At 43.2% G+C, this 14,066-nt stretch overlaps 1 protein-coding gene across 2 annotated transcripts in view; it reads right to left on the bottom strand.

Annotated features, from left to right (window-relative positions):
- Positions 1 to 14,066, bottom strand: part of LOC147603876 (uncharacterized) — a 157,509-nt gene that overhangs the window by 106,142 nt on the left and 37,301 nt on the right. For both annotated transcript variants that reach the window (XM_086796143.1, XM_086796144.1), the window contains exons 5-8: positions 5,582 to 5,718; positions 5,323 to 5,448; positions 5,193 to 5,221; positions 4,801 to 4,930 (exon numbers count right to left, since the gene is read on the bottom strand). In XM_086796143.1, the coding sequence (XP_086652269.1) occupies positions 4,801 to 4,930; positions 5,193 to 5,221; positions 5,323 to 5,448; positions 5,582 to 5,718 (422 nt within the window). The remainder of the gene's footprint in view (positions 1 to 4,800; positions 4,931 to 5,192; positions 5,222 to 5,322; positions 5,449 to 5,581; positions 5,719 to 14,066) is intronic.

Below are 14,066 nucleotides of genomic sequence, written 5' to 3'. Positions count from 1 at the left end.
TTCTTTTGGCCAAGCATGCGTAAAGACATTGAGACATATGTACGTGCATGTATTACTTGCCAAAAGGTGAAATTTGATAGGCAAAAGCTGGATTTGCCTAGATCCGAGCATGGGAATGATGCTATTTGGACCATTGTGGACAAGTTTAGCAAGCAAGCTCACTTCTTGCCTGTCAAGAAAACCATAAAAGTTGATCATATGGTGAAGCTTTTTTTTGCTCACATCTTCAAGCACCATGGTATGCCAAAGTCCACAGTTGGTGATAGAGATCCGAGGACTACGAGCCTCTTTTGGAGGGCTTTATTTGATAACATGGGCACTAAGCTTGAGTTTTCATCTGCTTATCCCCCCCAAACAGATGGTCAAAGTGAGGCTGCAAATTCTGCTGTATTGGATTTGTTGAAGTGTTATGTGGTAGATCAAAAGAGTGCTTGGGAGAAGTATCTTCCACTTGTAGAGTTTGCTTACAATAACACAGTACATGCCTCCACGGGAAAGGCCCCGTTTGAGATTATTTATGGCAAAGTGGTCTTGCCACCCATCCTTCGTACAAAGGATGAGATTTTTGCAGCCGATGAGTATGTGCGTGACTTGGATGTAGCCTTTTGCTCACGTGCGGACAGTCATTGCAAGGTCACAAGACAAGCATAAGAGGGCTGCTAACAAGCATAGAAGGGACATGCAAGTCAAGAAAGGTGCTTGGGTATTGCTGAAATTTAAGAAAGCTAGGCTTCGGAAGAGGCCATGACTTCTAAAGCCAGGACGAGAGGAATTATATCCAAAGCTTTCTACCCGATGTTATGGACCCTTAAAAGTGGTTGACCAGATAAATGAAGTGTCCTACAGGCTTGCTTCACCTAGTCATTGGAAGATTCACAATGCTTTTCACGTATCCAAAGCTTTCTACCCGATGTTATGGACCCTTCAAAGTGGTTGACCAGATAAATGAAGTGTCCTACAGCTTGCTTCACCTAGTCATTGGAAGATTCACAATGCTTTTCACGTGAGTCTTTTGCAGAAGTATGTGGGGCCAGACCTAGAAGAGCCTGTCACAGAAGACTCGACCGAGATTGATGAACTTGAGGAGATCCTCCAACCAAAGCAGATTGTATTTCACAAGGAGAGAAAGTTACCACATGGGAAACTTTCCAGGAGATACCTTGTGAAATTTATAATTTATTTTTGCCAACTGATGTAAAGTGGGTACAGCATGGTACAACAAGTGCAGGTGCAGTCGAATACAAGGTACAGCAGTTGGGTACAAGGTACAACAGTCAGGTACAAGGTACAACAGATGCAGGCGGCGTGAACAGGTTGGAGGCCGGTACAGAGCAGGCGTACAACAGCCGGCTCTTTCCTTCAACCAACCCCTTCCACCATCCACGTGTGGAGATAATTCCTCCCCATGAAATAGTTGCTTTAAGTATTATTAAACTTTAATCAAAGGTTAGTTTATGGACAACCACACTAGAAAGTAAATGTTCAGCCCAAATTTTAAATGCGTGTGAACACATTTACTAATAAACATTAAAACTAACCATAGCTTATGGATTTTACATTTTAAAAGGGCTAAAATGGTAATACTTACCACCTGTTCACATGCCACACCCATGTGTCAGCAAGCAGCACTCCCACTGTACACTGGTCCCTGTCCAGTGTACTAGCATGGCAAAACAGGCAAACACACGCAAACAAATCATGCAAAAAAAAGTTTATGCATGCAGTCATAAATGCATGTGCACATGTAATGGACGAAATCTCCCTTTCATGAAACTTGTACAAAAATTTCCTATCAGGCACAAAACTGGCGCGACAGAATTATGAATGTATATCCTAGTCTTTCTATGGAGTGACAATCCCATAGGTAAGACACTATCCTGGCCATACACGGGTGGCACCAACAGGATCCCGTCCATACAGCACGAAGCAGGTCACACACGGGTGGCACAAAATTGGTTTCCATCCATGTGACGCAGTACTGGTCACACACGGGTGGCACGAATCTGGCTCCACACCAAAAGACTGGCCCTTTCACATGGGACACCGGCTTGGCCCCATGTGAACATGGCACAAATCAGGCCACTCTATGGAGTTACAATCCCATATAAGTGGCTCCAGAAATGAAGATGGACCAAATGGTGACATCCCCCCGAGCTTCCAAACAGTTATCCTCAACTGAAAAGCCTCAAGATATGCCTGCAAAAGGTGAGGGTAGTCAGCAAAATAATCCAAGTCCAAGTTCCTAGTCCAAATCTAAGTCCAAGTCCAAACCCAAATCTAAGTCCAAGTCCAAGTCCAAATCCAAGTCCAAGTCCAAGTTCCAAGTCCAAATCTAAGTCCAAGTCCAAATCCAAATCTAAGTCCCAAGTCAAGTTCCAAGTCCAAATCTAAGTCCAAGTCGAAGATCCAAGTCCAAGTCCAAATCCAAATAACAGTCCAAGAATCACTCACTTATCCCATGAGTAATCTCCACAACTCCTTAGGCCTTGTCGATGAAGAAAACCATGGAAAAGCTCTTTCTGGCAAGAAAACTAATATAAAACCTGTTTTAATGGTTTTCAAACAATCAAAACCTCCAAAAAGTAGTTTTTGGAGTAGTTTTAGGGTTTCTAAAATTTTTAGGATTTTTGATTTTTCACTCCGTATAGTTTCGTACATGTCTGTACAGTTCTGTACGCATGTACGGATCCGTACAGTCATACGGACAGATAATGACGTGGCACTGCAGTTGATGCGGTGCTCTCAATCAGCAGGGCAGCGATGAAAAACTCCATGATTTGGTTCATGATCAAGTAGATGATGATCAAGAAGATGATCTCCACGCTTCAACAAAGATGGCAACGCAATCAAGAGGTTATTCTTCAACTCGATACTCAAAAGAGAGGCTCATGCTTCTTTTATACTTGGGGAAGCCTTGCTTTTTGCCAAAAAGTGATGCTTTTGCTTTGCTTTTGCTTTGCTTTTGCCTTTTACTTTGCTTTTGGTCTTTTTAATAGTAAAATATTACTCAACTTTAGTCAAAAGTTCTTGTTTTTCTTTTCTAGCTTAAGGGCCTTGCTTTTCGGCCTTGGAGTTGCTTTTTGAAAAAGCAGCTTTTTGCTTTTTGGTCCGGCTCATTCTCCTCTTTCTAACGGTGCCCTTGGCTCGCAGTCAACCCTATTTGACTTTTTGCTTTTTGACCAAGAATGGTGCTTTTTCTTAATCAAACCTTATGGACCCTATCCCCATGTCTTCTTTCACTTGTCTGGTGTCCGGGCATGGGTTTCATCATGTGAAATAGAGCTAGGAGGGCCAAAATAGTTACAGTGCCTTTCATGCTCTCCCATCTCTCAGCTCCAATGGTTGATCCAGAATTATTTGTGGCCTCGCTCAGATGGCACTTCGGATACAAGAGCTAGAGTGGCTTGGGATACAGTTATTCTATCAACACATGATGGGGGTTTGGGCATCATAGACCCTAAGACACACAGCAAGGCTTTACTTGTGAAATTCCTTGTTCAAGGGCTCAATCCAAGAAGATCTTGGATGGTGTGTGTCATTGTCACCCTTGCCTTGGTGGAGACTGGAGGCCTTCTATCAGATGGATTTTCACTGCTATCAGCTATCAGCCGCCTCGCTCGGCCTTTCTTCGTAGTTTACTAACTATTTGGCATTCTCTCACAAGATGCCTCATTCATCCGAAGCCCACTCTTACAGAGGAGATTGAGCGATAGCCTATCCTATGGAATCCCCACATCAGAGATGCTTCCAGGCACATGATTGGTGAGCGATCTTACATCTCTTGGGCTCGCTGGGATGCAGGTCCTGCCCGCGCTGTGCAGACTTGGAGGTCTGCATTCAGTGACATATCTGACCCTGATCTTTTCAAGGGCGTTGGAGGAGGTCTCGCTTCCATGCATGCTCGACAGACTGAGATTGATGAGGCTATTCATTTACAGTGGTTGTTTCAGATTGGATCATCACTTTAAGGGGGTTCCAAGCCCTTTTGGCAAGCCCAGTTCTCACCGACAAGAGTTCCTCTCATGGTTACCAGAGGAGTTTCTGGTTATGGCACCTCTTACTTCCGAGTGGGTGACAAAGGCGAGTTACACAAGATGGATCCTCCTTCAGTCCTAGAGATTGATACTCTTGGATGGCAGCGGATTAGGGTGGTGGCCTCTCGTGGCAAGGGGTGGTTTATTGCTCTCCTCTCAGTCTGGTGAGTTGTGGAGAAAACAATGCTTGGAGACTTGGAGTCATCACCAGATTTTCTTCCACATGCAGGGCGGTACCCCACTGTGGGCGTACATTCCTCCACAGTGGTTTATGTCCCACATGTATAGGTTTTGTTTTTTGGCATAAATTTTGCCTTTGACTCTGTGTGTGGTCGCACTTGTACCTTTTGGCGCTTTAGCACGTGTTTATATGAGATTTTGTGGTAATATAATTAGCCCTGTTTTATTCCACAAAAAAAAAAAAAAGAAAGTAAATATGTATGTGCCAAGTGTAAAGCTAGGTGACATGTGTAATGCTAGGTGTCTAGTAGGTGTCGCTTTCCCTCTAAGTGCTCTAACACCCATCTAAGAGTGTGTTCTATGCACTTTAGCACTTCTTTATTCTAATACCTATAATTTTACACATTCACCACTACGATATTCCAACAATCTCAAAGTGGTCTAATACCTTCTACGTCAATGTAGAGCTTCAACATATATTCACATCACCATTCTGATTTCAGAAACAATTTCTATCCTTCAAAATATTGTAGCTCTCTCCTCTTGATAAGGAAGGTACTTAGAGAGACATAGAATAGAAAATTACCTCCCAAGAGACAAAAGCTCCACCTCCGTCATCCATGGCACCATCAGCAATATCCCAGCTGTCCATATGTCCACCAAACACAACTAGCTCCTCAGGTTTCTCATAACCTTTGATTTCGACAATCAAATTTCTGTCAACATACATAACAAAGCCCTTTGTGTAGTGAGCCTGAATTCCCCAAAAACAACATGGATACATTACCTACAGACAGTGCATTTGAAAAACGCCAAACTACATGACCAGATATTGATATCATTGTATTTCAGATTTTCTATCTAATTCACAGCATTGACATGGTGTTTGGTAATAAAGCCACAAGGTGTGAGCTTGTTTCAGAAGCTTGCAGAGCATGCAATGGAATGACAATGTGGGACATTTTGCTTAACCCTTACCGTGAGGGTTGATCAGGTAGTGTATGTGCCTGCACAAAGTACATCATAATAAGAAAAGGAGTTCCAATGGACAGATTGCTGAAATTGAGACCATGAAAGCAAGAGTTTTGAAAGAGGATAACTTTGTCACCTCCATATAGAGTTCTAGCACCACATCCTGTCCACGAGCCTGCATCCTTGAAAACATTTGAGCGTCTTCCAGAGTGATTGCTGCAGTTGGTATAGATGCTGCATTTGAGTTCCCAGTGTGGACTGTCTGTTGCAATACACATTTTTTTGTTCATCTCTCCTTCTTGACTGTAGATTGGACCACTATGATACCAGAATGGCTATGGAAGAAATTGGCAAAACAATTCTGTGAACTTTCCAAAATAGGTATGCAAAATTACCTTGATACCAAAGGGAGCAACAGAGCGTACTAAAGCAGCCACAGCTCCATATTTCTCAGCCCTTCGAGCTCCAGTAGTTCGGTACGTGATAGTTGTTCCATACCCTTCAAATTTCTCATTGTAGACTACAATACAACCTATAACAGGTTTTGCCCATAAGATACTGATCATTCACTTAATTAAAAAACAAAACAACAAGAGTATGATATACAAAGATAATGATGGTGAATTCACGTGTGTTTCATACTCAAACATAGCCTTGGGGAACAAACCATGGATCAAACATTCCCCTGCATGCACACCCCCCCCCCCCCCACGTGTTCTTCTGTTTCAAATCTGATTACAATGCTTTGCAGAGGCACAATGTCCCTGTCCTCAAATGTACTGTGCACACAATCAAATGATACCATTGTGTTCACAAAACCCTGGGCCTTACTTCCAAAAAGACACAAGTCTTCAAGGTTTTTGACACATCAAACACCTCCCCATCAGAGTTTCATGTGGAGGATAACCATATAATCCATACAGCTCAGTTGCCCGCACATGCATTATCTTTATGAAGGCCATACAGCTGGATCAGATGTCTGTACAATGGGCTTACAAGTGTGCACATCCATACGACTGGGAAACACACAAATCTGTACAGCTGCACATGATTTGTACAGAAAGAACGGAATGCTGGGCGGATCAACAAGGAGGGCAGCTCATGTTTTTATCAAGGCGAGGGCATGTGTGTTGTGGTTGTTTGAGGGCAGGTCCTCTTTTATATCTTGGAAATAAACCAAAAAGCATAAAGCAGAAAGCTAATAAATTAATAATAAATCTCACTCACCTTATCCTGCAGAACGCTGATGAATTTATTAATTTTGTGGTGTGGAGCTGGAGAGCCACGTGTGACAAAGAGCAGCACCATCCACCCCACCCCTTTCTATATGATTCTTGCTCCCCTCTCTTTCTCCCTCATGTGAATCCCCCATGTACCAACCTCCTCTTCCTCAGGTCACACCCACCTTCCTCTACCCCCCCCCCCCCTTCTTTTTTCCCATTTTTCCCTCTTGGCATTTTTCCCACCCCCTTTTCCATCCTACTTTCCCAGTCCCGATTGCCCATTTCATCTCAACTGCTCCCTTGCTCCACACTTGTTCTTCACGAGGCAGCAGTGAGCGTTTCCTGATCTTTCCCATTCTAAGGACTCCAGGGAAGCCACTCCAACTTCCCTGAGCAAGGCTGCCCTCAACTTCCTATTCATACATGCCCAATTCTAGTTCCTGCATTCCTCTATTGCCTCCTTGGAGGCCACGTCTCTGGTGTGCAAGTTAATTAGTAGCAAACCCACACTTAGGCAACTCCAAGTCCCATGCCAGTCCTTTGCCATGCTGATCTATGCTCTATCACAGACGTAGCCGGAGTCTTGGTCAAACTCTGACTAGTAGCGAGACCCATGTTTCAGGGAAACAAAAGCTCACTTTGTAGACTTTGAACATGGAAACAAAAAGTATTAGAAATGAAATGAAAAGCAGACCCGTGGGATCTGCAGTTCCACCTTGCCTTTAGCCCCTTCTTGGCTGTCTCAACCCTTGGACCTTGGCTCTGGCAGAGATATGAGATGAATGATGCACATCAAGCTCCCGTACTGCTGCGCACCCCTTCCCTGCATCTGAGCGCATTTCACCTTCTCCCTGCCTTTCACTTGCTGCACCTGTAAACCGGCCTCGGGCTTCAGACGAAACCAAAGAGTGGTGCAAAAACAAACTTGGACACACAACACTTCAACACCTTTGAGGACCAAGAAAAGAAAAACAAACAGGGGGAGCTAGAGTGCTCTTGCAAAACTGCCCGCCAATCTTCCAAAAACTTGTATCAGCCCTCAGCATGCAGCTGACAATCACTGGAGAGAGAAAGAGAGAGAGAGAGAGAGGGCATGCGCCGCAGCTCCAGCCCGCCTCCTGCTCTTCAACCCTCCGCCTTTTCACCAATAGAGAGGCGCTCAAAAGCAGCCCGCCAGCCCCTTGTTTTCTTCCAAAAAGCAAGAGAGAGATAGAGAGAGGCGTGTCTCCCAAAAGTGGAGTAGCCTCCCAAATTAGCTTTTGGGCCACCAAAGGTTATAAAACCTTTTAAATTAAAATCTCTTTGTCCCCTTCACATTTGGGGTTGTCCACACATGGGTTTTCTTTTTTAACTCCAAACTGATGCCATTCACACTGTCCACCATGTCCCCGTGCACACCTGCATACTGTCCAGAGATAAACATAAGGTCGTAACATACCCCCTCTTGAAAAATAGCAAGCGTCCTCGATTGCACTCAATGGCACAGTAAGGCATCTTATGAGAAAAGACTTCCCATATGACAAAAGCAATGGTCCTCAAGTGCATCTGGGTAATGAAACAATCATCCTCCACAATATGGCCACACCGTAACGTCAAAGTGACAAACATCTCTTGCTTGTTCCTTCAGAACCTGCAGCAAAAGTCTGGAAACACGTAACCTGTGTTAGCCAAAAAAAAACCATGCATCATTCTACATATGACACACATATGCATTCACAAACAATATGCTCCTCAAAATGCTCTACCTACTCTAAAGTAACAGTCTAAGGGTTGCTCGCAAGCCTTACGCCCATGGGCATCCCGCAAGACCCACGACTGGTGGTACAACATGAGCATATGAAAGCACTCAATGCATCCAAACAATACATCCACTAGTACTTCCCACATATGTCTCATGGCCATCCCGCAGGAGTCACACCCAGTGGTGCATCCATGAACATAATAAAGTACTTGATGTATCATACCAATATACATGCATCACACAACAAAATCCAGAGTATTACCCAAAGTATTCTGAATGGTACCAGGATCCAATGGTACCATAATACAACAATACCTCAAAAAGTGTATGCATACATGCACAAATAGAGTTCAATCCATATATCCATGAACCAAACCAACTCTAGGACTACTCGCAAGACTTATGCCCTCCATAGAGTTATCCATAGTTACAATTATAGTTCATAGTGCAACCGACTGTGAACCATACCCAACTTTACCATCTCATGTGACTAGTACACAATATCATAGAAGTCCCATAAGCAGATGTACTGTTAGCCTCCAGTACCTTCCGGTGAATACAAAGATGTCACCAAGCAACTCCTAGATGACAACTGAGCATGTCTGTAACAAGGGAGCGGAGGTGCTACCTCCCTCTTGAGCATCAAGCAATGCTCCAGACCGATGCTCTACTAAACCTGAATGAGCCGTAGCAAGAGTTGGCTCCAACTCAAAGGCATCGAGATAAAGCTGTAATACCTGAGGTGAATCTGCTAAGTCACCCTCCTCCATCCACTTTGCATCCATCGGTGAACAGCTCTTGAACTTCACAGGATAGCGACGGGAAACTTTACCCTGTACCTTTCTTTCCTTATGTGCAAGTATCAACTCGGGAATAAGAACCTCATCAAGTTCCCCCGCTTCCGTCTAAGCCTCATCTGATACAACCTCAGGCACCCAAAAACCTCCTAGCACTCTACCCAAGTGGTAAGCACAAGTCCCCAATGAAGCATAGTAGATCACCACTGCTAAACATAGAAAGAAACTGTCACGATTGTGACTAACTCTCTTAATCTCCCCTTAATCCCTTATTAACTGAAAGGACACCTGTGAAGGGTCACACCCTTACACATGGGTCACTATCAAAGGACATGTCTATTCACCAACTTGATACTTGAGATTGACTCTTTGTCCCCAACGGATGAACTTCATGCCTTCGTTGAAGGTCTTAACCCCACACTGCGTGCCAATGTTCAAAAATATAACTCTGTCGATCTTGCCGATGCCATACGATACGCCGAGCACGTTGCAGACATTAATTCTCGAAATTCGGCCTCTTTCGGTCAAGCTAATGACTTTCAGGAAGCCAATGGATCTCGTATGAGCCGAGATAGTCGCAGAGAGTCATCTGGCACTTCTACCTCCCGGCCTAATCCCCAATGGAATAATTCTCAACACCTTGCCGATCAGAAGGATCGTCCTCTTTTCGGTTCCGACGTTCTCAATCCTTCCACCCACGCAGTTCGGATCGTGGACGGTGGGAGCAAAGACGTGACCAATCTCGCAATCCTCGTCCTTGTACTGTTCCTTCTGGACGGGATCAACAAAAGACGAGATTGTGCACAATTTGTAATGGACCTCATCGTTGGTTTGAGTGCCCCAAAAGACCAACCCATCGACAGAATTCTAATGCTGAACCCTCCACTTCCGAGGAGAAACCCCTAGTTGCTGACAAAGGAAAGCGTGCAGTTAATCACCATGCTATTGCACATGGTTCAGTGATTACCGCTACTGCTACAGCACAAGCTGCCTTTTCACCGTTGCCCCAACGGTCTACTCAGGTTTTGGTTCTTCAAGGCTCTATTTCCAATCACCCTATTTAGGTGCTCATTGACAGTGGGTGTTCTCATAACTTTGTGGGAACCACCTTGTCTCAGAGATTGAAGATTCGGACTTCTCCAAGTGCTGTTGTTTATGAAGTAGAGCTTGACGATGGTTCCACATCCTTGTGTAACACCGTTGCCAAACACCTCTCCTTTTGAATTCAGCACTATCGTGACAAATTGGATTTTCAAGTCATGAATTTGGCACATTATGATATAATCCTTGGTCAAGAATGGTTGTATCAATATGATCCCCTGATAAGTTTCCGCAACCATTCTATACAATTTGCTCAAAATGATATACTTGTGACACTCGAAGGAATCAGAGACCAATCTTCTACACCAACCCTTTCAGCTCTTCAAGTGAAACGGTGGGTCCACACAAGAGTGGTTGTTCCTCAGCACTTTTAATGGTTTATTCAGCCACCAACGATCCTCCTGAGGACATAGATACAAAGGTGATGTATCTCAGGCAACCTTTCTTTGCTCCATACTTGGATCTTTTTCCTCAGGAGCTTCCTGCGGTTCTCCCACCTCGGCAACCAGTCGACCATGCTATTGATATCCTTCCTAGCAGTGCTCCACCTACTCGTGCTCCATATCAAGTTTCTTTTACGGAATCTCAAGAGATACAGCGACAACTTACTGAACTTTTGGAGAAAGGACATATTCGACCAAGCAAAAGCCCTTTTGGAGCTCCAATACTTTTGGTGAAAAAGAAGGATAAGTCTATGCGTCTTTGCATCAACTATCGTGCCCTTAATAAGTTGACTATCAAGAATAAGTATCCTCTTCCGCGCATTGATGAATTGTTTGATCAACTACTCCATGCAAAGGTCTCCAAAATTGATCTTAAGTCTGGATATCATCAAATTCGCATTCGCGAAGGTGATGAATATAAGACAACTTTTCGCACAAAATATGGTCATTACGAGTACCTGGTCATGCCATTCGGGTTGACCAATGCCCCTGCAACATTTATGAGTTTGATGAATGATCTTTTTCATCTTTTTTGGACAAGTTCGTCATTATCTATCTTGACGACATCCTGGTGTTCAGTCGTGATATGGAAGAACACAAGGCACATCTTAAGATTGTTTTCCAGGTGCTTCGTGACAATGCTCTTTATATTAATTCAGGCAAAAGTGAATTCTTCAAGACATCCTTGGAGTACCTTGGACATGTTGTTTCAGCAGCCGGTATTTCCGTGGATCCAAAGAAAATACAAGTTATTGTCAATTAGCCAACTCCCACAAACATCCATGATGTTCCTTCTTTTTTGGGACTTGCCAACTTCTATCACACAAAGGTTCATCGATTTTCCGAAATAGCTTTGCTCCTCTCACAGAACTTCTAAAGTCCGCTCTTGCATTCTTTTGGAAATTTAAAGACGGCTTTGACACAACAACTCCTGTCATGGCTATTCCTGACCCTACTCTCCCCTTTGATGTTTACACGGATGCTTCTGATATTGCCATTGGTGCCATCTTAATGCAACAAGGACGTGCTATTGCGTTTGACAGTCATAAGCACTCTGCAATTCAAGAAAGATACCCGGTATATGACAAGGAATTTTTGGCTATTGTTCATGCCTATCGTGCATGGAAACATTATCTCCTTGGTGCGGATTCAGTGGTAAAAACAGAGCATCATTCTTTGAAATATATCTTCACGCAGCCGGTTATGAATGCTAGGCAAGCGCGTTGGGTCGAATTCTTAGCCAATTTTCATATGACAATTGAGTATGTTCCTGGTCTTACCAATGTGGTTGCGGATGCCCTCAGTCGTATGCCGCCAGCTTCGGTCTTGGCTATTTCTACAGTTGAAATGGATATACCTCAAAGTTTCAAGGACCGTTATTCAAAAGATCGTGATTTTGGAAATGCATTTCAAATTCTCAATTCTCAGAATGCACCTTCTTCCGACTTGAAGATTTATGGAGCATATACAATAGTGGATGGTTTATTATATTATCAGGACCGTATTTGTGTACCTCATGATACTCATGTTCGAAGAGTATTGGTGAAAGGACATCATAAGGTTACTTATGCTGCACGCCCAAGCATCAACAAGACATATCGTCTTTTGATAGCCACATACTATTGGACTCAAATGAAGTAAGATGTTATTAAGTTTGTTATAGCATGTCTCTCATGCCAACGTATAAAAGCTAGCAGACAAGTTCCAGCTGGTCTTCTTCAACCACTTCCAGTTCCCAATGAACACTGGGAAAGTATTAGTTTGGATTTTATCAGTTCATTGCCACGTTCTTCTAAAGGCAATACACAATTTCTTGTGGTGGTTGACAGATTTTCTAAAATGGCACATTTCATTCCATACAAGAAAGCAGCCCAAGCTTCAGATATCGCAGTACTGTTCATACAATATATCTTCAAACTTCATGGATTGCCAAAATCTATAGTTTCTGATCGAGATCCAAAGTTTACAGGACATTTTTGGACTTCAATATTCAAGTCTCTTGGTACAAATTTACTCTTTAGCTCTGCTTATCATCCACAGACAGATGGACAAACGGAACGAGTTAATCAGATTCTGGAAGAAATGCTGCGTCATTATGTTCAGTCTCGATTAGCTTCATGGGAAGAATATTTACCTTTGGTGGAATTTGCTTATAATAATTCTTATCATTCAGCTACTGGAATGACACCTTTTCAAGCAGCTTATGGCCATACTCCCCTTATTCCTGCCAACTTTGTTCTTCAACATAAAGTGGCTTTAGCAGACCAACTCATTCAGGAAATGCAAGATATTCTATTAGAGATTAAGGATAAGATGGTCAGCGTCCAAGAGCAATATCAACGCACAACTAATAAGCATCGTCGTCACATTGAATTTCAAGGAGACTTGGTATTATTATATATTGCCCCTCATCGATACAAGACAGTGAAATCAGTCTTCCCAAAGCTTCGCCCAAGATATTATGGACCCTTGTTGGAGTTACCACCTTCTTGGGGTAGAATTCATCCAACTTTCCATATTTCTTGGCTCAAGAAGTTTGTGGATGGTGATTTTCCAGTTTTAGATATTTTGGATTATGTTCCAGAAATCGAAAATGAACACATACTCTTAATTCCAGAGACAATTCTTGATGTGAAAGAAACAAAACATAAACTCACACAGAATTTTTGGTTAAATGGAGAGATTTTGATGATTCTGACTCTACTTGGCAAAGTGATGAAGACTTACAGGAATATCCAGAACTTCTTCGAGAATTCTTTCAAAGACAACCATCTCTTCTTAGCCGGAGTCTTATTTTAAGTGGGAGGGAATGTCACGATTGTGACTAACTCTCTTAATCTCCCCTTAATTACTCCTTAATCTCTTATTAACTGAAAGGACACCTGTGGAGGGTCACACCTTTACACATGGGTCACTATCAAAGGACATGTCTATTCATTAAAAGACACACCCCTAAGTCCAAAGGACATAACCGTTGATTCAAGAGCCACACCCCTTTCCAGGGATGTGTCTCTTCACTTGTACCCTTTTGGCCTCTATTTAAGAAAGGCCCCTGTCTCAATGCAAACAACTCAGCTTTCCGCTCTCTAATTATCTTTAGTTCTTGTATTCAATTTTAATCATGTCTTAATAAACTAGGGAGTCCTCACAAAAACTGTCTTCCAAATCCATGAAGCCTCCGTGAAGATACCACTGGTGACAAAGTGTCGAAAGCCATAGCCTTCAACCCATCTTTTGCACCATAACACTTCAATTGCTTCTTGTTCCTGGCCGACTACTTCTTGTCCTTGTTTTTTCTCCTGAGCTTCATCTTTAGATTTTGCTCTTCACCTCATATAGGCAAAGACACAATCCTTTACTGCCTCCTACACTTACTTTTCACTTTCCACATGTTGAAGCTTTTGATGTGACTCTCATGAGACAACCACGAGGTCGCCCCATTAGGAAAGTTTGCGATTGTCCCGACTAGAGCAACCACGGACTCGCCTCCTTGAGAAAGTCGACGATGTCCCGGCAATGGAACCTTGTAAACTGGCCTCAGGCTTCAGAGACGAAAACAAAGAGTGGTGCAAAAA

The sequence above is a fragment of the Cibotium barometz genome, chromosome 63 (genome assembly GCF_041138505.1).
Source record: "Cibotium barometz isolate CiBa-2024 chromosome 63, ASM4113850v1, whole genome shotgun sequence".
Lineage (NCBI taxonomy): Eukaryota > Viridiplantae > Streptophyta > Polypodiopsida > Cyatheales > Cibotiaceae > Cibotium > Cibotium barometz.
The sequence above is the reverse complement of the archived record's forward strand: the minus strand, read 5'-3'. Positions and strand labels throughout refer to the sequence as shown.